At 44.3% G+C, this 25263-nt stretch overlaps 3 protein-coding genes across 6 annotated transcripts in view; all 3 read left to right on the top strand.

Annotated features, from left to right (window-relative positions):
• LOC8040025 (enhancer of mRNA-decapping protein 4) overlaps nt 1-7399 on the top strand; it is a 70656-nt gene extending 63257 nt beyond the window's left edge. For both annotated transcript variants that reach the window (XM_029982891.4, XM_029982890.4), the window contains exons 25-26: nt 488-651; nt 6653-7399. In XM_029982891.4, coding sequence (XP_029838751.2) covers nt 488-651; nt 6653-6836 — 348 coding nt within the window. In that variant the 3' untranslated portion in view covers nt 6837-7399. The remainder of the gene's footprint in view (nt 1-487; nt 652-6652) is intronic.
• A 6133-nt stretch (nt 7400-13532) lies between these two features.
• On the top strand, nt 13533-17283 carry LOC8040028 (guanine nucleotide exchange factor MSS4 homolog). The gene is made up of 3 exons (XM_002413876.5): nt 13533-13814; nt 13892-14050; nt 16770-17283. The coding sequence occupies exons 2-3, from the start codon at nt 13892-13894 to the stop codon at nt 17007-17009; spliced, it is 399 nt and encodes a 132-aa protein (XP_002413921.2). The 5' UTR covers nt 13533-13814; the 3' UTR covers nt 17010-17283.
• A 1111-nt stretch (nt 17284-18394) lies between these two features.
• LOC8040029 (RAB11-binding protein RELCH homolog) overlaps nt 18395-25263 on the top strand; it is a 29058-nt gene continuing 22189 nt past the window's right edge. Inside the window, exons 1-4 of one of the 3 annotated variants that reach the window (XM_029982889.4) lie at nt 18395-18721; nt 18930-19019; nt 19331-19402; nt 21077-21243. In XM_029982889.4, coding sequence (XP_029838749.3) covers nt 18421-18721; nt 18930-19019; nt 19331-19402; nt 21077-21243 — 630 coding nt within the window. In that variant the 5' untranslated portion in view covers nt 18395-18420. The remainder of the gene's footprint in view (nt 18722-18929; nt 19020-19330; nt 19403-21076; nt 21244-25263) is intronic. The other 2 variants (XM_040498827.2, XM_029982888.4) reach the window with 2 other exon arrangements.

Below are 25263 nucleotides of genomic sequence, written 5' to 3'. Positions count from 1 at the left end.
TCCTTTTTTTTTTTTTTTTTTTTTTTTAAATATGGTCATCCATTCGAGATAATGCTGTACGAGTGATGTTTTGGTGTTTGTAGCATCCCAATGCACGCTTTTGCCACGTGTTTTGTGGAATCCAGATTTTGGTTCAGCATCCCTTGAAGATGCTTGTGAAATGCTACTCCAGTTACCAAAGGAGGAAAGGAATTGCATTACAGCTGCAATTACTCTTAAGGAGAGTAATGTATTCCTTTGTTTTTAATATTGTTAGACTCTCTCGGCATTGTAAATGAGCCACGGCATGGATGTGTACTGCACGACTGCCAAGCTGCACCCCACCGTTTTCAAAGTGGGACACACAGATAAATATACCTTCCTTCCATGAAATGTATTTTGTCTCAAGGTTGCTAAAAGTGATGTAGCTTCTGTAAGGTGGTGGTTGCTGTGGCATTAGTAGTCTCATTCCCGAGATGGTGTAATGCCGAGTCTGTTCCGTGTCCAGGCTCTGTCGGTGGCTGACCTGAGCGTGGTGGTGGCCACCTGCGAGATGGTGAGCCCGAGCAGCCTGTTTGATGCAAGCCCGTGCCCCCTGCAGCAGCCAGTGCTGCTCTCCCTCATTCAGCAGCTGTGTGCAGATCTGGCAGCCAACACCGACCTCAAACTTAGGTGAGTCTACGACTCTTGCTGCAGCTCTTCCTCTTAAGTGAGAAATGAGTGCCGGAAAGAGACACGCAAAGCATGTTCTTCACATTTGATTGATATATTTTTCGACAAAGTACTGCGCTTGATTTTGTTTGCAACATTCTCGTAGTAGGTAGTTCATTTTTTTTCGATACCTTAAAATCCTAAATGAACTCCCGCTGCCGAAAGATAGCCCACCCCATTTTTATAAATATTCATGGCGAAAAACTACCGAGACATCTGCCTGCTTTGTGTGGTGTTCGACCAAACTCCCCTCAGCCGCCGTGCTACTGGTTAAAATAGAATTTGCTTGAGTGCGAAACTTGCTAAATCGAAGTGAAATGCTGGCCGTGTCTCCGAGATTGTGCGCACTTTAGTCATGTGCGAATAGTAGATTTTGAGTTCAAAGCAAATAGTGGCTTTGGCCAAATATATTTTCTAATCAAATATTGAATAGTTTCTCCAAGCCTTTCACTACTGTTGCACCATGCGTAAATGAAAACCCAGCTGAACTCATGAAGGTTGTGTCCCATTTATAAGCTCATTTTAATCTAGGTAACTATATTTATGGACTGTGAGCTCAGAAAGTCCAATGGCTTAAGATGGCAAGTAAGCGACGGATTTGACGTAAAATTAAGCTAGACCTAAATACCACCTATACCTAAATGAGTGGATTTACAAATATTTCTATATGCAAAAATCCTTTCTTAAATTTTTAATTTGGAAAAAAGAAAAGAATCATGAATGATGAGCACAGGTTGTCAGGGCATCCCTTTTTCACATATATCCTTGCATAACAGCCACAGTTTAATTTTGACAATTTTACTGCTATGTAGATATCACCATTGACAAAGTCTCCTTTTCTTTTTAAATACACCAGGTGCATGCGTGCACCTTTACCATCCCACTTTGCAACTGTGCCTTTGTTGTACCTTGTTGGGTGAGCTATTTGAAATTTCGAATATTAGCGCATCACTAGCGCACTTTAGTATAGCACGGTGCAGTTTAGTGAGTAAAATTATAAACATACACGAAACAAAGAGCTGCAACCAGCAAATCCCAAGACTTTTTATTTGCTGGCCTTCTCATACCAGCAATTGCTTATAAATAAATCAGGAGCACAAGCAAATTAACACACGCATTAAATAACAGGATGCATTACAGACAAGAGCGATGCTGCTACTGTCAACTATATTCATATTCACCTCAAGAACCTTAGTAAAAAAAATAGTCTCCATGTTTGGTCATTCTGTTGAATGTGTTTAAATGTGGTAGCTTTATAGGGTGGGTGGTGCCTAGATCAGGAGGACCCTTAATCTTTCAGTGCCTGGGGTGGATGGTGCTCTTAGTTTAGGCGGTGCCGAGGGCAGTGTTTTGTATGGAAACAGATTATGTCACACCATTGTCTCTTTGACGCTGTGCGCACTTCCCTTCAGCACCACCCGGATGCAAAGCATTTTGCTGAATTTTATGGGTTCTCCAAGACAAGGGAAGCACTCTTCCCTGCCCTCTCCACTCCTCGTTCTGCACACTCTTTCTACACCACCTGTATAAGTTGCGGATTTTTGTTTCATACATTTTTCTTGGTGCGTCTTATACAACGATGCAACTCACCATATTTGCACGAATATAATGAGACCACGAATATAACGCGAAGGCAGGTTTTGATGCCCTCAAAAATAAAAATAAAAGATCCTATTAGTACTATTATAACCCGAGCAGAGGCCGGGTACATTTTCCTCACTCCCGGGTGTAGGAGAAGTGAAAAGGCAATGGATATAGAAAAAATATCAGTTTATGTTTCGACTGCACTCATCCTCACTGCTCAGGTCCTTCCGTTTACAATCCACTGGGTGACTAGGCACATAAGCAGCAGTACAGTGCCCCTTGTCTGGTAATTCCTTTTTTTTTTTCCGCGTGAGCTCCTCTGCAGCCCACAAGCAAAGCAAGGCATGAAGCAGAAGCACCAATGCACAAACACCAGACCACTCTCGAGTAGAGACTAAAAAATGCGCAGGCAGAAAAAGGACTGCAGAACCCGACACCCGACACACGATCACACTTATTCTTGTTCTGGTCCCACCGCATAAACAAACACCTTGTGTTGATACGTAACCGTAAACACGGTGGGTGGTCTTGGCTTGACTTGGCCTGGCTTGGCCTGGCTTGGCTTGACTTGAAATGAATTGGCCAGTTCCCACATTTCCCCATGGCACTCTGTGTTTCTGCTGTGTGTGCAGGTTGTACAAACACAAAAGGGATAAAAATGTTTTTTATGTTTTCTATTCATCCCTTCACGTGGCCCAAAAGCTAATAAATTCCCCCCCACACCCCCACTTCTTTTCCCACCCGATCTCCTCCATTGAGCTGGAGGGTTGGCTTTCTCCTCTGGCTTTCTCCAGACTTGCGCGCATAGCCTCGTGGCTGAACTCGATTCTGAATATAACGCGAGGCACGTTTTGGAGCACGTAATTCCGAAAAAAAAAACTTGCATTATATTCGAGCAAATACGGTATATGCGGGTTTTTTCAAAAAAAATTTCACGGTGCGACACCCTTTTTTTTTGCGCCGCACGGCATCGTTTGTAGAGCACCTTAACTATGTGGCCCTAGGCGGCATTGCCCCTTCCAGGAGGCACTGCTTTCGCTATACTCTTCTACACTCTTTATAACTGACTCAAAAAGCGAAGGATTTGACGCTTTCCCCAAAGGGCTCAATGTATATAGGCAAGGCAGTGAGAATAAAGCTTTTACAGCGTGTGATCGACATTGCCTAATTCAGCCATGGTTCCGTATTCTTTTGCTACAGACCAGTAACACTGAAAGGTAAATGGGCTGATATACACACATTGCAGAAAATTTTTTCTTGTCTTAGTTTTTCTTTTATAAGCAGTTTCTTTCTGCAATGCTCCAGCTGCATTTCAACATGTAAAAGGAAGGATTGCAGCTAGCCGATCTTTTAGCAGTACCGAAAGAAGTGTCAAGATTTCTCTACTGTAAAGTTCAGAAAGAACGCCCACCCAAAATGAAGAGATAAATGGTGAAAAACATGGGGTGGGCTATCTTTGGGGATGCCACAGCAAAACTTTATCAAAAATTAATGATAAACATGCTAACACCGACTACAAACCACGTCACGCAGGAGCTGATACCGCAAATCGTGGACACTACAAATTCAGGTTTCACGATGTGATAAACACGTGGGAATTCGCTACGAACTTGTGTGTCACGGGAAAGGATACTGCAAGTTGCCAACGCATCAGATTCGCGTTTTACGGTGTGAAGGATCCGCGGAAACCTGCCAAGAACTTCCATTTCAAGGGAACAAATACCGCAAATCACGGACGCAGCATATTCAAGGTTTATGGTGCAATAAACACGCGGGAACCCGCTACAAACTTGCCTGTCACGGGAACCAATACTGCGCGCGCAGATCACGGACAAAAACGCACTAATTTATATTGCAGATCGCGAATACAGCAGAATCGTATTTCACAATGCAATATACACGCGGGACCAACTCGCGTAGAATCAAAATCGCACGCGGGGATCACGAACAAACGCGGGAACCCGCTACAGACCTTATACAGGAACGGATACTGCAGATTGTGGACGCAGCAAATTCGCATTTCACAATTCATCATACACGTGGAAAGAACTCGCTTATTACAAGAGCCGATATCGCGTGCGCAGATCGCAGACTAAGACTTGGGAACCCACTATGCACTCCCTTGTCAGACGTGCTGGTGCAGCAAATTGCACGGTTGATGCGATTCCCGTCAGACATTGCACTGTTTGTCCCGTCGGACAAACAGTGCAATGCTTTGAGCGGAAATGGCTGATTACACGACTGCGATCGCCAACAACCACAGGCTACAAGTCGAAAAAAAAATAAAAAATTGAGCGGATATGGATGTGGCATTACTTTTTTGGTTTAAATATAATTGAAATTCATAAATTTGTGATTATTCATTCTTTATTCTTCATATCTTCTCGTTATAGAAAAAAAGATGGTCGCGGGGGTTGCAACCTCTACAGTTTGCCCAGTTATCGTGAAACAAAGTATGGGAGCCAGTTGAAAACAAAACCATTTCAAAATGCTAATGCATCTTGAAATGGTTTTGTTTTCAACTTATGGGATCTGGGTTGCTAAATTGGCACAACGTTTTGTCTTCATGGGGCTTAAATTGTGCTTCTTTTGTTGACTGTGCCTTCTATTGGCAATTTATAAGAGGAACCAACCCGCTACCAGGACAGTTATCAATAGCTGCCATTAAGATAAATTGCAATTACCGGGTTATATTTAAGGAAAGGGTATGCTTGGAAATGGTTCTGGAATGCTACATGGAGTTGCTTTTTTGTTGTGATATTTTTGTATTTAGACAAACACCTTCACACCTATACACCAACTCATGTTTACGAACAAACTGGAGCGCCCCTAGCGGACGCCACCGACGCCGCGAATGCGCGATGGGGGTTTGGACAAGAAGCTCGCCGTCGCCCATAAACCATTGGAATGGGATGTTGCCGGCGTCGGTGTGAGTCCCCGCGCTCTTTTTCGTGTTGGAATTGTTGATTCTACGTCTTCCTGGCAATGTCTGACTACTTAAGCAGCCTCAGCGAAATTAACGAGGCTCGTTATACCGCAAACTCTGCATGAATAATGTGACATGCCGATATTGATTCCACGTGGGCGCTGCAGAATGGACGCCAAAGCCTGATTCACATGGTGAGGTTTTGCTCTCTATTTTCAATCATGACGACGCTCGGACTGCAAAAGCCTGAACCGTAGCTGAGATGTCGACGTCGATACTGAAAATCGCAAGCAGAATCGGACCGAGTGAATCAGGCATAACAAGTCGGTGATGGCCACTGGTAACAATTATCAACATCTCCTTACATCTAATGTTTACACCGAGCCGAGCTACTTGCCGGAAGCAACCTTCAAACTTAAACGTCTTTTGAGGTCTGCACTTCTTATCGAAATTACCGGGTCAATGTTTAGTCTACGGGCCACTGTCGTTTGAACGAGCAGACGACAAGCAGAAACGTTTGAGAGAGCAGGCGACAGCTCGAACGATGAGGCGGCCGTTTGAATGTGATGACGCAGTGAACATAGTCCGCAGGTGGTCTGTGCAACTTGACGGTTTTCCTGCGTTCATGTTGGAACAAAGCAAATAAATCTGACGGCCGCAAGTATCCGTCAATTCAATCCAAAGTGCTTCCCGCCCAAGCAATCGTGGTCCAACGGCGTCTGGTTTTCCTTTTTCACGGCCCCTGTTCACGTTCTCGGACGAACCGAGCAGGCAGAAAACGCGTGAAAATTGACCTTCAAACCTTTTCCGATTCTTTTAGTAAAGCCCCAGTCGTGGCATTTTGACGAGAAGGCAGGTATTTGTCCGGTTTCTTCCAAAGTGACACAGGAATGCACATGCCCCATGACGGCTTCCGCCCACAACCCCAGACCGGAAGTGCGCCCGACGCGCCACCACCGCACCGTGACGTAACAGAGATGAGTTTGTGTATAGCCCCAAGTTTGACCTGGATGACCAGCTCCAAGACTTAGTTATGCTGCTACGAAATGCGGCTTTTGTGGCTCGTGAGCTGCTTCAAAGCAGAGCTTTTACCGCTCCAAAGCTGCTCCAAAAGAGCATCTTTGCTGCTCCCAGGCCTGCTACAAAAGGCTGAAGCTTGCTTCCTCCCCTGTGCATACAGTTTGTTGTCTGCTATATTGGTTCTTGTATTGTGCGAAATTAGTAGAGAGTGCTTATCACTTATTTATGTTTAAAATTGTGCTGCCCGATCTTGAAAGATTGCCCACCCGATAGCTTTCCCCATTTATCTCTTCACTTTGGATGGGTGTTCATTCTCGGTACTACTAGTGGCTTATCTTTTTTGGAGTTAATTACTTTGCTGTAGCTGGCTTCTTCAGGCAAACGCAGGCATTAATTACTCTGGGTGTGCATTGGTCTGTCTTAACCTTGCAGGTACCTCGAGGAGGCAGTGCTCAGTTTGGACCGGGAATACCCAGTGACCAAGGAGCATGTGAAGGCCATCCTCACTTTGCTGTGCCAGAAGCTGAACAAATTTTTGGTCACTCAGCCGAAGCATCAGTTGGCACGCAATGTCAAGAGGCTCCTCATGGTTTCTCAGTCCCTGTTGACCAGCTAGCCAGTACAAGGGCATCTAAGGACATACTTTCCTCAACCCCAGATGTTTTGTGGTTCTGTTTTCGTGCTCCAAAATCCTGAGCAAGTGCTGGTTGGAAAGTTGTATTATTAAGCTAGGAGCAGGCACTTGTTTGGCTACCCAAGAGGTGAGAAGCAAGGAGGATGTGCCCAGTGCTTAGTTCTTCCAGGGCTCGGAAACACTTTGTATGATATGACAAATGCCATGCTGCTGCTTGTGTGACAAACGCCATGCTGCTGTTTGTGTGACAAATGCCATGTGTTATTAGTGTAAGTGCTCCCACTCCCTTTTTGTGGCTGCAGTAAAAGTGTGTGCTCTGTGTTCATTTTGAATTTTAAGGGCATCCATGGTTTGAGGGTTAACCCTTGCTCAGGATTTTTAGGCATATCATAGCTCTCTGTTTTGATCATGCAGTTTTATTGTTAAACAAATTGTCATGTTTCCGTCTCTTTTTTTTTTTTTTTTTTAGTGTGTGTGAAGAGGTGATCCTCATCTCATCTCATTTGCTTGCATTTCTATAGAAATAAAGTTTCTATTTATTCATACAATGGTCAAGTTGGAAACTGTTGCATACGTGGGCATAGAATTTTGTTGACCACTTCTGTTGGTAATCAAAAGGTTTTGCTTAGATCAGGCGCCTCAGCATGTAAAGAATAAACTTGCTGTATTTTATTATATTTTTTTATAATTTTGTGTAGTTCTCGTCTTACTGCGAGATTCACATTATGTACGGCTCTTGTTATGTGAATGAGGTGGCTACTTAAAGGGCAACTCCGGTCAAAAACGAAACCAGAATAAATTACTGGTATCGCTCTAGCGGCACGAAATATGATCACAGCCGAAATATGTCAAAGTGAAGCTGCATACTGCACTAAAACAGACTTAAAACTGCGACGAGCTTCTCTTTAGAGGACAGCAAGTCGGTTAGCTTTTAGTCAAAGAACACAGGCGAGGCACCCTTGTCACATCATGGTGGAGCTGCGGTCGATTGGTTGTACTGCGTACCGCAGCACCCTTGTGACGTGTCACGGCCATACGGCTTATGATCAATGTTGCCATCCCTCGTACTGGTTTTGCCGTAGATGCCCGAAACCCAACTTTGAGCCGTGATATTTATAAAACTACACGCTATATTCAAATGAAGAAAAATACCTTGTAATTCAGGGTACACTGCTTTATCTGAGAACGGTCATAATCCCAAATTAAATAGATATTGGCTGGAGTTGTCCTTTAAAGGGGCCCTGCAATCCTACTTAAGCTTATACCTTTTTTGCGGTTTCCACATCTCTTGTGGTTTGGACAACCCAGCGGGCAGGGAGAGAGTAACTAAATATCAGTGCGTCATATTTTAACCGGACAACGCGGAAACCTCCTCCTACAGGGGCGCCCCGTGGTGTCGAAAGTGCGCGGCATGTGACGAAATCGTGACGTTTTTGGACCCGACGTCGGCCGAGGAGAGATCTGCCATGTTCCCAGGCAGCTTCTCACCTCGGCCTCCCCACATTCCTCAGTAGGGGACTCCTCTGGCACGGGAAAAGGGGGGACGGAGGACCAAAGACGTCATGAAGGAGGTTATTTTTTGCTTATTTTTGTAATTTTAATATGCCTATACCTTTTAAAATAAAGCGAATTTCGAAAAAAAAAAAAAAATATTCACTAAGTTACTGCGCTCAGGTTTGGTGCAAATTAAAAAAACAGTAAAAAAGTCGTTGCAGGGCCCCTTTAAGGTTAGACATGTACTCTGGGGCAAACATCCTGTTTGTTGAAGCGATTTGTGGAGCTTCTCAGATACTTTGTCCAGTGCATATTGGATTTTAGTTCTGTGGCATGACAGTATCAGTTTTGAAGTAGCTTTGTTTTGATGCGAGGAAATCTCTGGGAGCGGGTTGGAGTGGAGAAACTGGAATGCTCTGCAGCAAACTGACATGTTGCTTGTCATTCCTTTCTGCCTTCAGCCCTGCCAAATCGCTGTAGTGGAAAGTAATAGTTTAATGTGCATAAAGACCACTGCTAATGAATGATGAAGCCATCTAGCAATGCCTCCAGAAGTTGTTAATTTTCATGCCTTCAGCCAAGCAAACGGCACCAAGCATCCCAAATACTACAGAACTGCCCTGTGAGGAACGCTCGCACATTTACTTTTCTGCGTCAGCATCCAGCTAAATTTGCAATATCCATAAAGCTGCTGAATTACAGCCACAGTCCAAGAGTACCCTCGCAGACAATATGAGCTGAAGCATCCAGTCCAGCTTTATTCTCCCTCTGCGATTCCCATAAGCTCTAGTGTATCTCAGTTTGTCAAATAGCCCAAAGTATGACACCTCAACTTCGCATTCTATTCCTAGTTCGGACCACAGCTCTCTCAAAAACTGGCGGGTACACCAAAGAAGCATGGAGGACTGTTTTTGCTGATACTGTCTGCGATAGTATATGCTTGTAGATATGTATAGCAAAAATGGATGAGTTAAAAAAATTGGGGTGTGTGTTTATACAGCCTAGAACCTAGTCTGCCTTAACAGGTTATACTTGTCTCCCGCTGTAAATGAGCAATTTAGTCTATGCAATACAACCGATAGCCTGGGGTCTTTATCGTACAGCGCGTAGTAGTGATACACGACTGCACGCCGGTACAATGCTCATCCAGATCGAAACGAGCGGGGTGGGGCAGGTGGGGTTTGAACGCAGGATCCCATGGGTTCTGCAGAGCAAGGTTTCGCTCCACGTGCTCCGGCTATCTCACTCGCCCACCAATCCCCCCGACGAGCAAGCTAGAAGCCAGGCAACCCGTTTTTGAAATGTGCCTGTTGTTGAGTATTAAACTTTAGCATTTATTACGAAGCTCTATTCGTGCAAACCAACAAAGTGCTATGTTCTATTCATGCTCAAATTGGTTTCGCTACCACGCGAAACCTGGCGACACTCGGTTGTCATATTTTGTTTGCGGAACAGTGCCTTAAAATGCTATGCATATGGTGCAAACAGTCTGTGGAAGGAGCCAAAGCTCGTATGCCACAGGCTCGTACTTTAGCATACAAGCACTTCTTCAGTGGGTGGCACTCAGTCGAACGACATTTTAGCGAACGGAAACTTTTCATTGAAAGACAATACAGTGAATTGTCGGCTGCTGCGAAGCGGCGTTTACAGGTGGGCCGAGTGCATTAGGATTTTTGTAATGAGCCACCGCAGACTGCCGCCGCGAGCGCAGGGCGGGGGACTGGGTTAACACCCGCCCCTATTCGCTAAAATGTTGGTTAGCTCAAATGTCATTGTTCGCTAGACACCTTTCGCTCGTGTGATATGGACCCCCTCTTGAGCACAGGTTAAGAAATTGACATGTCTTGCTCTTTAAGCAGTTGGGCACCCTGACTTAGTGGTGAAGCCATTTTTGTTTGGCAAAACCAGCTGAACATACAAATACCAACCATCCATACAAATGAGAGGAGAAATTAAATGGGGGGGTGCATTCAGCCGCTGGATTACCAACTGTTAAATGACTCTTCCTCTTCGACTAGCCTTGTTTGTTCTATTCTTCGTTTGTTTTGGCATTTCATGAGTCTTCTTCAACTAGCTTATGCTTCCTCGATTTTCGAATTGTTAGGAGTACCTGTCGCCTCGCAGGAACGTTTTCTCTCTTTTGGATAGAGAGACAGATGATGAACTAAGGCACTCGTCTTCTTTTTTCTTCTATGGCCAAGGCCTCGAACACTTCCAGGCAAACTGATTTCTGTGAACAAGGACACAGAGCAGGCTGGTACGGATGGCTTGAAACACTAAAGAATAAAACTCATGGGGACGGACACAGACAAAACAGTTCTTTCTTTAAACACGAAAGAACTGTTATGTCTTGTCCGTCCCTACGTGTTTTATTCTTTCGTGTTTCAAGTCATCTGATTTCTGTGGTGCCCCAAGATGGCGACATGCTCGGGCTTGGCTTTGCACGAGCATGCGCGAAAATGTGCGGCTAGGTTTCCTGCTGTCGTCAAGTTTTTCAGATTGTTTTCTTGTTCCCATGTTCTGTGTGAACATGCAAACAATCGGAAAAAATTTACGACAGCAGGAAACCTAGTCGCTCATTGTGACGCATGCTCGTGCAAGGCCAACCTCGAGCATGTCACCATCTTGGGGCGCCACAGAAATCAGTTTGCCTGCGAGGTGTTGGAGGCCTTGGCCATAGAATAGAAAAGAAAGAAGACGAGTGCATTAGTTCATTATCAGTCTCCCTATCCAAAAGAGAAAACGTTCCTGCGAGGCGACAGTACTTCTAACAATCAGAAAACCGAGGAGGAAGCATAAGCTAGTCAAAGAAGACTACTCATGAAATGCAGAAACAAATTAAGAAGCAAAATAGAACAAACAAAGCTAGTAGAAGAGGAAGAAGACTCATTAAACAGTTGGTAGTCCAGCGGTTTAATGCGCATTTAATTTCTTCCCTTATTTGTATAGATGGTTGATATTTGCATGTTCAGCTGGTGAAATGCACTTTCAACTGCTATACTCCGTTTCACCTTATGTTGTACCGCAGAGAAGGCTAGAAGCGCGAGCTCATGACGTTAGGAGCTGCTCCTAACGCACGGGAGCTTGTGCCGCCGAGATGTGCCCTGGAGCAAGGAGCTCGCATTTGTAGCCTTTCCTGCGGTACATATCATAAGGTGAAACAGAGTATACATGAGATATTGCAGAACCTTCGTACAATAAGACTGAAAACCAACAATCGGAGCTTTACAAGTGCCCCCTCCATTTAGCATAGAAATTATCCCAAATTTGCGAATTTAATGTGCCACTGTGTTTCTTATTGTTGAAAAGACAAGAAACATACTGGAAGGTCCTTGAACACTGGGCATAGGTTCCCTGTGGAGGGAGGATCATTAACTTCCAGCAAGCATAGGATCGGCTGAAGTTGCCGCTTTAATAATCAAGTTGGGGGACGAAAAAAAAAAAATTACAAGGGTTTGTCGCATTACATCAGGAACCCAGGCGAAGCAATTCGGTACCTTGTTTCACATGTTTATTTAGTAATGGAGCTAAATGGTTGTCGTTACGGGTGCTGATTGGTCATGCATCTTTCTCTGAAAAGGTAAAAAAAAAAAAAGAAAAAGTCACGATTAATGCGGAACATCGCGGAAGCGACATACTGTTGTACACGAACTACACTTACTAATTGGTTTTCCATCTTTCCAAGTAGCCATTTTGATGGTAGATTCAGCAGCCGCGGCTTGCTGGAATTCCTTTTTCAGAACGTTTCTCACTGCTTTCGCAGCTATTGAAGAGAACTGGAGGTATCTGTGAAGGCATGGACAGCACCTCGGTCAGACACGTTCAAGGGCGAAATGGTCATACTGAAAGGGGCCCAACACTAAGGGTATGAATAGCGCGAAGACCATTCGGCATGAACTCACGTGAGTCCGGCTGTCCTCCAGTAGGTCATTTTTGGTTACTCGATTGAAAACTTCCAAGACAAGCAGCGGCGAGAATCTCCTCCACCGGCCTCTAGCAACGTGATGGCTGCCGCTGTACGGTTGGTTGCCCGATTGTACTATGGCAGCTATGGGCTTTGGTGCCTGGAGGTCCCGAAGTGGCAACGAATGACGTCACAGAAGGCGGAGTGTCTTGCTGCCGGACGTCGCGATCCTGGCGGTTAGCCGTAGAAATGCTGGCGAGAAGCACGAGCGAACGCGAGTATCGCTGTCGTCGCGGCGTCCCAACTTCCTGCTGCTGTAACTTCCGTGGACTGTCGCAGTGAGGAGCGACCTGCAGAAAAACAGACGTCTGCACTTCCATAATAACTGTTTGGACACCACCAGGATCGCGACCGGCGGCAACATGACACTTTTATGACGTCATCAGACGGAAATCGAGGGACAACTTTTTTGGACGCGGTAAACACACCAGTCGGAGGTGTGTTCGAAACCCCGAAAGTGCGATACAAAAATCCGGTTCGACAAAAGTTCGCGACATCCCTAGTTGTATTCACCCTAGCTACAGTGGCCTAGAGAGACTCGCAAAGCACATTCACACGGCGTCGATTCTTGGTCGGTATCCAAGCGTGCGAAGACAGAAAGGGAGCTTTGACCCCGCCGCGAGATCGGCGAAACTTGCTTTCGACGAGTTGTGCCTTTTTCCTGCGACACTGCGCTTTCGTATAATTTCCACGTGTTCACAACTTCTTCGGCAAATGACGACGAACGAACAGAATCCAAGGGGTGGGGTGGGAAGTCAGTTGCCCAAGCGCCCAAGCCAAGCCCCCCCCCCCCCCCCCTTTTTTCGGGTGCACACCAAAGAATGAGAGAATAGTATCTTTACAAATTCCCAACCTCCCCCTCCCCCCCCCCCAAAAAAAAAAACAAAAGAAAAAACGGAGTTTTGGATTTGCCGTTGTAGCAAGCTGGCAAACCACAGCAAAAGGCTAGCAGTGCACAAACAGCAAATCGTCCCCGAGCAAGATGGCCGCCCGGTGGCTTCACTCGCGCTGCAGCGAACAAGTCCATTCATTCATTTCATTTAGCGAATCTAGACAATATTGTTTTCTTATTAACACTATATGTTAATAATTAAATACTAATTAGACATATTCATAAAATATAATTTTGTAAATATGCTAAAGTAAACAATTGTAAATATCGCGGTCAGCAGGGGAGCCACCTAACATTTATTTATGATATTCCTGACCATCATCCATCCATCCGCAATTTAACTTTTTTGTCTGCGCATGCCCCTACGCTACCTCGTTCGCATGCCGTACCGAAACCGCCGAAACGCGCTCCTTGCAGGTGGTGTTGTCCTTGCGCGCTCTTCCACTGTGTTCTATGGTCGTGCCGGTTACCGACCGCTCTCTTGGACGCCCTGCTTAGCCCGAACTTCTGCTGTTTTATCCGTATTGTTGTTTTAATTTTAACATATTTCCACGCACAGTACGAAGTGCAACACCCCAAGTAGTTATTGCTGTAATTGGACGGCGCCAAGGTAGGTCGAACCTGCGTTCCATTCCTAGAAAGCGCAGTTCTTTTTCTTGTCACGTATTGTGTGCTCAATTGACGCAGATGGACACTAACAAGGGAGCGGGTGAGAGTACGGTCGGAAATGGAGACACGACCAGGGAAACGCTGGTGGAAAATGGCAAGAACAAAGTGCACATCGAGTGCAAGTACTGCTCGTCAAGGATCCTCAACGCAGGGATGTGTCAATTTGTCCAAACCGAGGTAAGCGCTTTAATATCTGTTCCGCTATTTTACCTCATACTTTGTTCATTAAGACTACTTTCCCGAGATGTTGGGATTGGAAGCCGTGGGAGCTGTTGCAATTGACTCGTCCCGCGCTCTCTTCGGGCAGCTGACACGTCAAGAAAACAGCGCGAGGCTCCAGAAGTCACGCTGCCTCTAGACTAGACGTTTCTGCCGTGCTGATACGAAGACGGCATCGATTAGTTCCACGTCGCAGGTCACTAGCCTTTCGGCGTCGACGTGCGCCGTGAAGATACCGCATTGATCTTTATTTTCTGTTGACGCTGCATATTTGGCCTTCGACCGGTAGCACGTGGACGGTGGTCACACTTGCAAAGCGTGCATGGTTCCCAATTTCTCGAACCAGAGTTTTGGCTCTTTGGACTTCAAATGCCACTGTGTGAGCGTAGACTATTTGCTTAAACGTTTCCCGCATGACAAGTCAGCACCACCTTGGGTGTTAGAGAATGCAAAACGTTGCACCTTGCACAATCAATAATCTCTGAGACATCCTGTATGCAAATTGTAGATATTGTTCACCAAATAGCCTCTTCATATGTCGCTCCCTAAGATGTGAAATGTATAGAAAACATAGAAAAACAATGAGTAAAAAGATAGGGCGTTTTCACATTACGTCAATCCACCATTTTCTTTGTTTTTTTTTTTAAATAAATTTACTAATATGAATGGAATACATCGCAACCTGTTGAGATGTCAGCGTGGTAAGACTTATAAGCCTCTGTGCTCGCCGCATTTAAGGGATCATGTAAATCCTTGGAATACTCACCTCCAGCACACGCCAAACAGTTCACAAGAACATAATGAGGGGCAAAATTGCGTCAATGAAAGCACCTTATGTACCAGAAAGTTAAAGGGCAACTCCACTTTGTTTAGAATACATTGAGAAAACAATGCAGTTCTTTTTAGTATTACATAGAAATACCGCATATAAATTATGTCATAATCCCACATAAAAATTATTATGTCATAACTCTACCAAAAAATTTATGAAACTGGTGAACAAAGTTTGAGATGTGCCAAGTCACCAAAATTTGACTACCTAGTTCTAGCGGACAAGGTGCCACGCGGTCAATGGCACTGTGTTGGTGCAGCCAATGCTGTACTAACTACATCAGAAGCAAACCATGTTTGTCTTGTTCTTGTACTTGACCAGACAAGCCTCACAGGTGGTGCCAGCAGCATGCATTAGCGTCCACGGGATTTGCAAACCACGCATGCAGTAGTGTGCACCCATCCACTACGTGCTTCATCGTGAACAAAATATGAGTCACTCTCTGTCTCGATAGCAATGTTCTGTGTAGACCATACTTGCGCAGGTGCCATCTGTAATGCCTAGCTGTGATGGCTAGCAAAAAAAAAAAAGAGAAAAGCAGAGGCTCTTGATATTGTGCCTGTAGGTGCTGTATAAGTTGTGCAGTCCAGAAGTTTTATTTCACAAGTTTCCTCACGACAGTGCACATCGGAACATTTCCAGACTTTGTGGTGTTTGATTGTTAAATGGAATATGTTTCAAGATCATTAGCTTTAGAAAGCAGAGCGCCGGCCTACAGACCTCCAGTTGGCGAGTTTGAATCCTGGCCGAGTTGTCCACAATTTGATGGAAGCTTATTGCAGAAAAGGTGATATGGGGGGGGGTAACCGAGATTTCAGTTGCGCGTCAAAAGGTCCCCATGAGGTTAAAATATTTCCGTCTTTTGCTGGGGTATGCCGGACGTCATCATTGGTTTGGCACGTAAACCCCCCAAATTTGCATTTAGAAGTATCAATATGTCTTTTGTCGTGCAGTGTCGAAATGATACAAAGGGTCTCTTTCTCCTGAAAGTCCTACAGTCGCAGCCACACGAGGGCATGATCTATCATACAATGTGATCTTGTTACACTTTGTTTCAACGAAAATTGAGCATGGCATGTTTCTTCATGCTCATAACAGCATATTTAGATGCAATTTGTGAGACTTCACCTTCTACTGATTTTTACGAAATATGTCTTGGGAAATTTCTGCGTTTTAATGCAAGCTGTGGCCGCTAGAGTGCAGGTGTCGTCGGATAAAGCACAGACTGCAGAGTAAAGGAGAGGACATTTGCATCCTTAAGCGCCATTCGCACACTTGCAACCGAGTACGACCGAGAGAGACAAGATTGGTTTTTAAGCTTATTGCGACGGCGTAAAACGTGCTCCGCAGCAGTGCATCCGGTCATCCGCCATCACAGGAGGCTTCAAAACCGGTCTGGTCTCGCTCGGTCGTGCTTGGTGGCAATTGTGTGAACATCGCTTTACGCTATGCCCGTCCACCCGGTCATGCAGTAGATTTATCCCATTTGTTTGTGCATGCTCCTAACAATATGAGTCCAATGTTGCCTGCCATAGGTAGAGTTCCAGTTTTGGTTTCGGATCGTGTTTAAATGAAGATTGCACAAAAAATATTTTATTTTTTTAGAAAAAACTGACATAAAGCTGTTCATTACTACCATTCATTACAAACCAGGAAGTGCATCACAGGGAAAGAATCTAGCCATTTGGAGAAGAACCAAATAGAGAACTAACTTAAACATTGGGTGCAGGTAAGCCACTGGAGAATTAGTTGAGACTTGGACATGTTTTGCATCCCACACTGCAAAATACACTTAACATTAAACTGCACATGTTAAGAAATTCGTATGCGTTGTTCCCCTTTCAGTATACTCTTCCGGCACTTGAAAGAGATGACTCTGCACAGGACCCCAAGGACAATGTGGAAAATGTGACTGACTTTTGGTGTGTCGAGGACATTTACACGTTCGAGAACATTGGATTCAGCAACACCGTTGGCAAGGCCAAGTACCTGGCATGTGCCGACTGTGACCGAGGTCCAGTGGGCTGGCACAGCCTCGAGACAAAAAAATCCTTTGTGGCACTTTCCAGAGTCCGCCACCTGTGATTGTTGCGTCTGTGGGTCTTTGACAGTGGCTGTCTGGGCTTGTAAGGAAGGGTTCAGTTTCAAACTGTGTCAATAACTTGAAAGTTGTGCAGAAGCTTGAGGGTTTACTAATTAGAATTAACTTCCCAGCCTTCATATTTACTTCATTTCTAAAATTTTGCACTACTCCACGACGCACATTTTTTTTTTTTTTTTTTTTACTTTGTACACTTTTGTCATGAATAAAGTTGATTCAACGGCAATATATGAGCAGCTGTTGTCTGCTTGCTCATTTTATTGTGTCTCGTCTGTGCTTATGGTGATGGATAATGTGGAATGATATAGGTTTTGCTACTTGTTCAAACAGGCCTGGAACACTTTCAATGTTTAGGTAGAAAAAAGGCATTTGGATTATTTGAGCTTATAAAAATTTGTGCCAAAGCTTTTTTTTTTTTTTTTCTTTCTGGATATCAGATTTTATAGGCTCGTGTGTAGAGCGTGAAGTAGGTGTGGCATTATCATAATCCATAGCAGCTTTCAGATCCTAATTATTGCCATTCATGTTTTCCCGCTAATGGTATGGTGCCTTATTGCGCAACTCGCGCAACTACGGGGTTGAAAGTGCAACTGTGGTTCCCTGCAGGAGCCAGAATTGCGCGTTCATCCCCGTAGCGTCGGCTCTCCTGCACGGCATTCGGAGTTTGCTCCTCGCGTGACTGAATTCGGCGAATAGCGGCGCCGCGCGTCGAGGTGCGGCACACTCAAAAGCAGGGGAACGTACGGCGGGGCGCGCGCAACGTCTACTTTCCTGCAGGGTGTTTGAGTCTGCTCCTCACGTGATCGGATCTCGGCGAAAAGCGGCGCGACGGCTCGTGGAAAACAGACGCGCAATTTGTTTTCATCATAGCAGTATGTGGACAGAACATAACCAGAGTATTGAGCAGAATTGATACTACTACCAGAGTTTTAGTTTGCTCTTGAAATGGTCTTTCAGAAGGACTTGCGAGCGGGAGGCATAACATCCTAACCTTGTAGTGTGCTTCATGTTGGGGTACGTACAAAAGTATAAACAAAAAAATATGCAGGGCCATTGTGTAAAGTTTGGGAGCTACTCAGCATTCACATAGGTTTTTAGTTTGTTATCATGGTTCAAAATCCCCAAGATGGTATAAAAAGAAAACAAATTACGAGCGGGATGCGGGACCATTCCAAGAAAGAACCGAAACTAGTTTTAGAATTGGTTAGGTTAGTTTAGGTTTAGTATAAACATGAGACGTGTTTGTAATACTATAAATTTAGAGTTATGATGCATAAATAAGAACTTTTGTCATGGAGGTTTTATAGATGGTAATAGAGAGACGTTTGATTTTACTGGTGTCGCCATCTGGCCGAGTACAATCGAAGCCGTGTCACGTGATTGGTTCTGCACAATATGGCAGGCACGTTGGAGGTGGAAACTCTGGAAGACGAAATTTCAAAATGCAATCAGGCGTCGGATGATGCGCCGATCTCACTTCCACCGCCTGTAGAACTTGAAAGCGTGCACGACGTCACCATCGACAGAATAGCTTCCAAGCTCCTCAAAGACAATTTCATTCTGACCGCTTTGGAACTGCACGCAGAGTTGCTGGAGAGCGGCCGAGAGCTGCCCAGGCTCAGGGACTATTTCTCCAACCCGGGAAATTTTGAGAAGCACAGCCACTCGTCGGCATTTGACGTCTCGCCTGTTCTGCGTACGTATACCGCTCCGGCCTTATTCGAAATAGTGTTGCTTTGTCCAGGCCGCTCGGCCTGCGCAAAGCCCAGCGCAGCCTGTGTGCCTGGCACAGCTACGACGCATGTCTAGCGGCAATTTTAAAGGGCGTTGCTGTGCTGGCGGGGTGGGGGGCTACTGATCTTGACACGTTTTGTCAGTCGGTTTGTTCGATTGTTGCTCTTTAGCTAGAACATCCAGCGTGCAGACGTTTGACTCGTTGGACTTCGCGAGGTACTCCGACGACGGAGAGAAACAGCTGGACGAACGAGTTGCTGGTGAGAAGTTCTCTGCCTCCAGCTTCGATCTAACCAAGCATGCACCCTTACGCGCTCGCGCGCGAGCTAGAACGATCCCTTATAACATTCAGAGTTTCTCTAGGGCTGTCTCCGATGCCCGGTGAAGGGCAGGTGCAGCCATGCATTTGACACTCTTGATCCTCTAAGGTTATGGTCCTGAAACCATTGTGACGCCTCTTAGATCTTTCACCAAATTGGACGTCTCTTTTTTTTTCTTTTTTTTTCTCTCTCTCTCTCTCTCTTTGGTATCAAGATGGCTTCAACTTTATTCTGCTTTGTTTTGCTTCTAGTTCTAGAATTCGAACTCCGCAAGGCTCGGGAGACCATCAAGAACCTGAGGGCCAACCTGACCGTTGTGACTGGTAGTACATGTTCCATGCTGCTTTGGATAATTTTGGGACCTTGGACCTTGTATCCCCTACCTTTTGTGTTTTCCATTCAGAATTTCCTTCTCCGTTACACATACTCAGTTAATTTTTCACCTATGTGTTTTGTGTGTGTTCAAATATCATAAATATCATATCTGATCAGAGTTGAGAAGTTACTCACTCTTTTAGGCTGTTGAGTAATATGGGTCCACACTGCTTCTGCTACTTACTTCATAGGCTGCTCTGCATGTTCCTTCTGCTAGACTACCTTTTAGGGTTTGGTCTTCATATTTCATTAGATTGATCAGTTCTGTTGTTATTTGTGAACAAACTGTGAATCGATTGCAAAGAGTATGTATTGTGCATAACATTACAATATATATTGCAGCATGCCTTTCCTCTTTGCTTCGTTCTGTAAAAATGTAGGCGACGAATACGCAATTTTGTTGCAATTGCTTTATGGCGCAAATGTAGCAAATCCAAGGTGCTACATAATTAAATAAAAACAAATAGCATAATGCCTGCTACAGTCTGTCCTTCTTCATTGATGTGGTAATGTATAATCAGTTAAACATAAGCCCCTGGTTGAGCATAAGAATTATGGAGAAAACATAGTGACTTTTCCCGAGACGGATTTTCTGCAGGACGAAACAAACTCGGAGAAGTCTCAAAAAGAAAAGTATGTTTTGAAAACTTGCACATATACACTACTTGTTCGTCACTTCTATTTTAACCTTGTGTGATATATTGGTGTTTGATCCTTCCTGGGTAATGCCTATGAATTGGTGGGCTGTTTTTCACCGACTTTCACTTTCTCACACAGACTGGTCTTGACGGTGGTGCGGCTTGTCCTTTTAGGCTTTCCCCTTCCTTTCTGCTCTGCTGTGTAGCACAATGGGTTTAGTTGATCAAATGAACTGGTCTCTATATATGATGCTGAAATTGAGATGACTGTTTGGAGGCATGTTTTATAGAGTTGCTCTTTGTTCATGATGCATGTATGAAGGCTAGAGAATATCTTAAGGGCACTGGATGAGCATGTTACAAAGTGATGTCGGAACTCCAGAAGTCTGTCCAGGTCTAGGACATCTGTGTAGGACGTCTAATGGTCCCAGGATGGTTAATTTATATTTTACAAGAGACGTTTGCCGGAACTGCTGTTGGCTAACATAGATGAAGTGGAAGATTTAACATTCTAAAAGACTGGTAAATGTCATAGAACTGGTTGTCATTTTGAGTGGCACGAGTGAAATAATAGCATGCTGTAAATGGCTTACACAGCACGTAACACAATTAGCGTAAACATGACACAGGTAGCTTGAACATGACGATTTTACATTAGACTAACAGTTTAGGCTGATTGTGCCTCTGGTAATAGAACCAGTTGCAAAAAATAACTTAAAGGGCTGGAAAATCATTTAATAAAGTTTTCATTTTTTTTATATAGTTTTTGCATTTCGGGTCATGTAAGCAATGCAGTGCATACAGACTTTTCATCAGTCATTTACAAAACATTATGTTCATCTGGTTAAATTTGTATACCCTGGCCGGAGAGCAGCCTCGGAAAGCAAAGTGCACGATATGTATGTTGTCTAGAGCCGCAGGTCTAAGCAAACGGGGTATGAAGTGCACTTTCAAAAGTTCATGAACAATCTATTTTGGCTGCAGAGTCGGATCCCAACACACCCGACAACGGCAGTGAGCATACCACTGTCTCGGAAGATCCATTGCGGCCCCATGAACGGAGGGCGGTAAATTTCCTGGTCAATGAATACTTGCTTAAGCAAGACTACAAACTCACCTCCATCACTTTTTCTGATGAAAATGAAGATCAGGTAAGAGAAAAAGAGCATGGATTTTATTTAATGTAGTACTTACTGTTCTGACAACAACAACTTTCTGCTTGCTGTTCGCGTGTCCAGCTTGTTGCTCGCCCTCCCGCGGTGGAAACGGGAAGCTCTTTAATGAGGGTCCCCCGATTCTGCTCAGCGGGCACAACGGGACTGCACATGATCATGGCTCGCAAAATGTTGTTTCTGAATGCAAACAACACTCTTCACTGCCCCAATGTAGTGTTGCAGCCAGTATGAGATTGTAGCCTATTAGGGAGCTTTAGTATTGCTTATAAAGGCAAATGCAAGTGCTGTGCGTTTGTGTTAGAGTTGCGTGCTCCACATTGCACATGCTTGTCATCGCCATGTGCCAGTCCAAGACCGCAATTTTGGGCTCTGCGCACGCGCAGTGTGGAACACGCAAAGCCAACGCAAACACGCAGCGCTTCTATTGGCTCCTATATGCAATCCAAAAACTCCCTAATGTTTCAATGGCTTCCAACACCAACGAAACATACTGCCATGAGCAGACGTTCAAGCAGGTAGGCGTTCCTTCGAATTGGAAAGGCTGAGATGGGCAAAACAACGACACATAAAAATGAAAGAAACTGCATGTTCTGGAAAAATTGGTAATTATGTGCGGGCCTTGCTTTAAAAAACGCACATACTTCAGCTGTCTGACTGTCACTACAAGAACCCAAAGGCGGAACCTTTGGGTTCTTGTAGTGACAACAGCATTTCTTAATTTATATGTTTTGTGAACATATTGTAAAAATTTTGGATTGATTCTGTTATTCTTCTGCTGGGAATAATGTTCAAGCAATTAATCATCTATGTTTCCAAAAACCCATTGAAAAGGCCCATAGTTTATTATTTCACCTTGCAATTATCTGAGTGAGAAAAGGCAGCAAGAATGCACAAATATCAGCACTGATTTTTCAACAAATACAATATTCTATGTTACCTCTAAGGTGTGTGAAAGACTAAAGGGACACTGAACTCCAAAATATTTTGAAGTGCCTGGATCGGAGACTTATGTCACAAAATAAAGTTTCTGCAAACAACTTCTTTAACTCAATAATTACACTGTGAGACACATCTTAAGTTAAGAAAGAATCCGAAATTAACACCTATACCGAGATATGAAATCCAAAATGAAGGTTAATTTCGGTTTCGTTCAAGAATTAAAATGTGCCTCCTGGCATAGATATTACGCTAAACAGTTTTTTTTTTTTTTGTTTTTTTTTGGATAAGGAGGTGACCTGCGCTCGTAACACGTAGAGCCACTAAATGAGCTGCGCTTAGAGTATCGGCACTCCATTCCCTGACATTGTTGTGGGTGCCGCCATTTCGGTGCTTGTGCGGAGCAGGCGCAACTGCCAGTCGTCATGATTCAAAAGTGTGACTTCCTCAGCATTAGATTCACTGTTGGAAAGTTCATGTAATATTGCTTTTATCTGTTGCAAACTTTTTAAACATTTATAAAGGACGGAAAAGCGTTTTTCGTAATTTCAGATAAACCTTCAGATAACTGGCAACAATGATTTTAAGTGACAATATGGGCGAGTGTCATTACTCTGAAGCAGGGATGGGCAAAATACATGCAAATATGTATCGAAATACAAATACAAAATACTTCGTCAAAAATGTATTTAATTACAAATCTAATTACATTTCCAAAAAAGCATTTAAGTACAAGATACAAATACAACCAAATGTATTTGGTCTCCTCCAAATACTTTTCCAAATACATTCCTCAAAATTTGCGTCAGCGACTTCAGGGCACCTGCAACGGGGGTTCCTGGGTATCTCATTTTAATTTTGCGTCACACACTCGGGAGTTAGTGTGCGAGGCTCTAGTGACGTAATAGAAATATAATCACAAAAAAAATGTAATCATCATCGACGTAATAGGTGAAAAAAAGTACAGAGCTTTAAGCAGCTCTTTTGTCGATAACATTTTGGTATAAACCAACAAAGAACTGAGACGACCAAGACGTGCAGCACTAGCTAGAGAATTTTTTATTGTTGCAACTCTCACCAGTTACGAAAATCTGGACGACCCGCGTATTTAGAATGTTCCAGGCAAAAATATGGATAGAAATCAGGCTGCAAGGCATCACAAGTTGTTACAGGCACTTATTTAGCCAGTCTGACTGTGAACGTCGATTTCGTCACTATTCTTGTCCTGGACTAGCACCGTAATCACAAAGTCACTAAACGCATGTGCTTGATTGAGAGAAACTGCATTTGGTGCAGGACGTAGTTTTCTTCCTGCTCTGTACAGTGCCTTTAAAATAAAGCCGGAGGAGGAAAAGAAAAAGCCCCATGGCTGAATAAAGGATGGAGACTATCTTTCAACCACATGCATAAAAACAAAAATTATTGTGACAATATATTTGAGGGATGTATTTTCGCCCACAAAATTGGATTTAGTTACAATTGTATTTGAAATACCCACGTTTTAGTATTTAAATACACACGTCAAATACATTACCCAATTTGTAATTAAATACAAATGCAAAATACACAAAGTATTTGAAATGCATATTTCAAATACTTGTATTTGAAATACTGCCCATCCCTGCTCTGAAGCGTAGCTTATTTAGTGGCACTAATAACGCCCTACCTTCCTTGTGTAACCAGAGATAATTTGTGTCGCTCAGTGAAGCCAGCACACTAGACAGGCTGAGCAGCGGCACACATGTTCGACCCTCTCTATAACCGCCATTTTAGAAACAAGTCGCAATTACTTTGCTGCTGTAATGCTGCACTTAATAGCGCTTCTAGGTGTGTGTGTGTGTGTGGGTGTGTGTGCATGCACGCTTGTGCAGAGGCAGATGCATATCTGGTGCAGCCATTGCCGGGCTTTCTTATGCCTTCTTGAGGGGTTAGATGCTTTTGAAATGGAGTAAATTCTGAATCCTGAGGCCTTAGTTTGGAAATACTCCTGAACATTTGTCATGAGATTTGTTTTAGAGCGCAGCTCTTAGGCGCCCGTTTCCGGCTTCAGCGGCGTCAGCGTAACCGCGCGTCACGTGACCTCACATGGGTCACGTGACCCCGGTGACGTCACGTGACCCCCGTGAGGCGACGGCGACGCCACTCGGAGGGAGGAGTAGCAGACAGGATGAGGAGGGGAGGAGAAGGTAGGAGGGGTATACCTTCCCTTCAGTACCCTTTCCTCCTCCTCCTCAAGAGCTGCACTCTAATTCGGCGTTACAGGGAGTTGTAAACGGCTTTCATTTTTTTTTAGCATAAAAACCAAAAAGCTTCTGTTGTTTTTTTGGCACGAAAATAAAAAAGCTGAAATAGTTTCGACAACAGTCATGCCCTTCTTTAGGACAAAGTATTGTGTCATGCAATGTCAAAGGAAAAAAAAATGTGTGCTGTGCTTGGGGTGGGCGACCCTGGGCGCCGCCGGCCCCCCCCCCCCCCCCCCCCCCCCCCCTTTTTTTTTGAATTTTTTTTTAGTTTTTTTGATTTATTTGAACATGGCGCCCGACACGGCGCTATATGCTCGATCGCCGTTTGTTTTTGGAATGCGGTTCTCGTCTCACAAAATGCTCATGTTGGGCCACTACTCATTTTTTTTACTAGCAATGTGATGTCATACCTAGTAGATAGGGGCGTACAAAAAAAAAGGAAAGAGGGGGGGGGGAGGCAAGGCACGGACGGAGTTCGCCCAGGGCGCTTGATGGTGTAGGGCCGGTCCTGGCTGCACTAGGTAGTTGTCCCAGCATCTTTTAGAGCAGTCCCTCATTCTATTCCTGTTAATGGATGAAGAGAGTGTTGGTGCAGGTCAAGATTGAAGAAAGAATGAACATGTAAGAGGAAGACAACATAATCACATCTTTCAATCAAAGATGTGATTGTGTCGTCTTCGTCCTACATATTTATTCTTTTTTCAATCGTAGTATTGCTGCATGCAGCATTTCTGTTTTTGTTGTTTTTCTTGTTATACAATTAAGTTTTACATTATTCTAATGTTGGGCCTTTCGTATCGAGCCATAAGCCACTATC

The sequence above is a fragment of the Ixodes scapularis genome, unplaced genomic scaffold (assembly GCF_016920785.2).
Source record: "Ixodes scapularis isolate PalLabHiFi unplaced genomic scaffold, ASM1692078v2 PGA_scaffold9__187_contigs__length_104089568, whole genome shotgun sequence".
Classification (NCBI taxonomy): domain Eukaryota; kingdom Metazoa; phylum Arthropoda; class Arachnida; order Ixodida; family Ixodidae; genus Ixodes; species Ixodes scapularis.
This window is presented reverse-complemented; position numbering and strand designations above follow the sequence as displayed.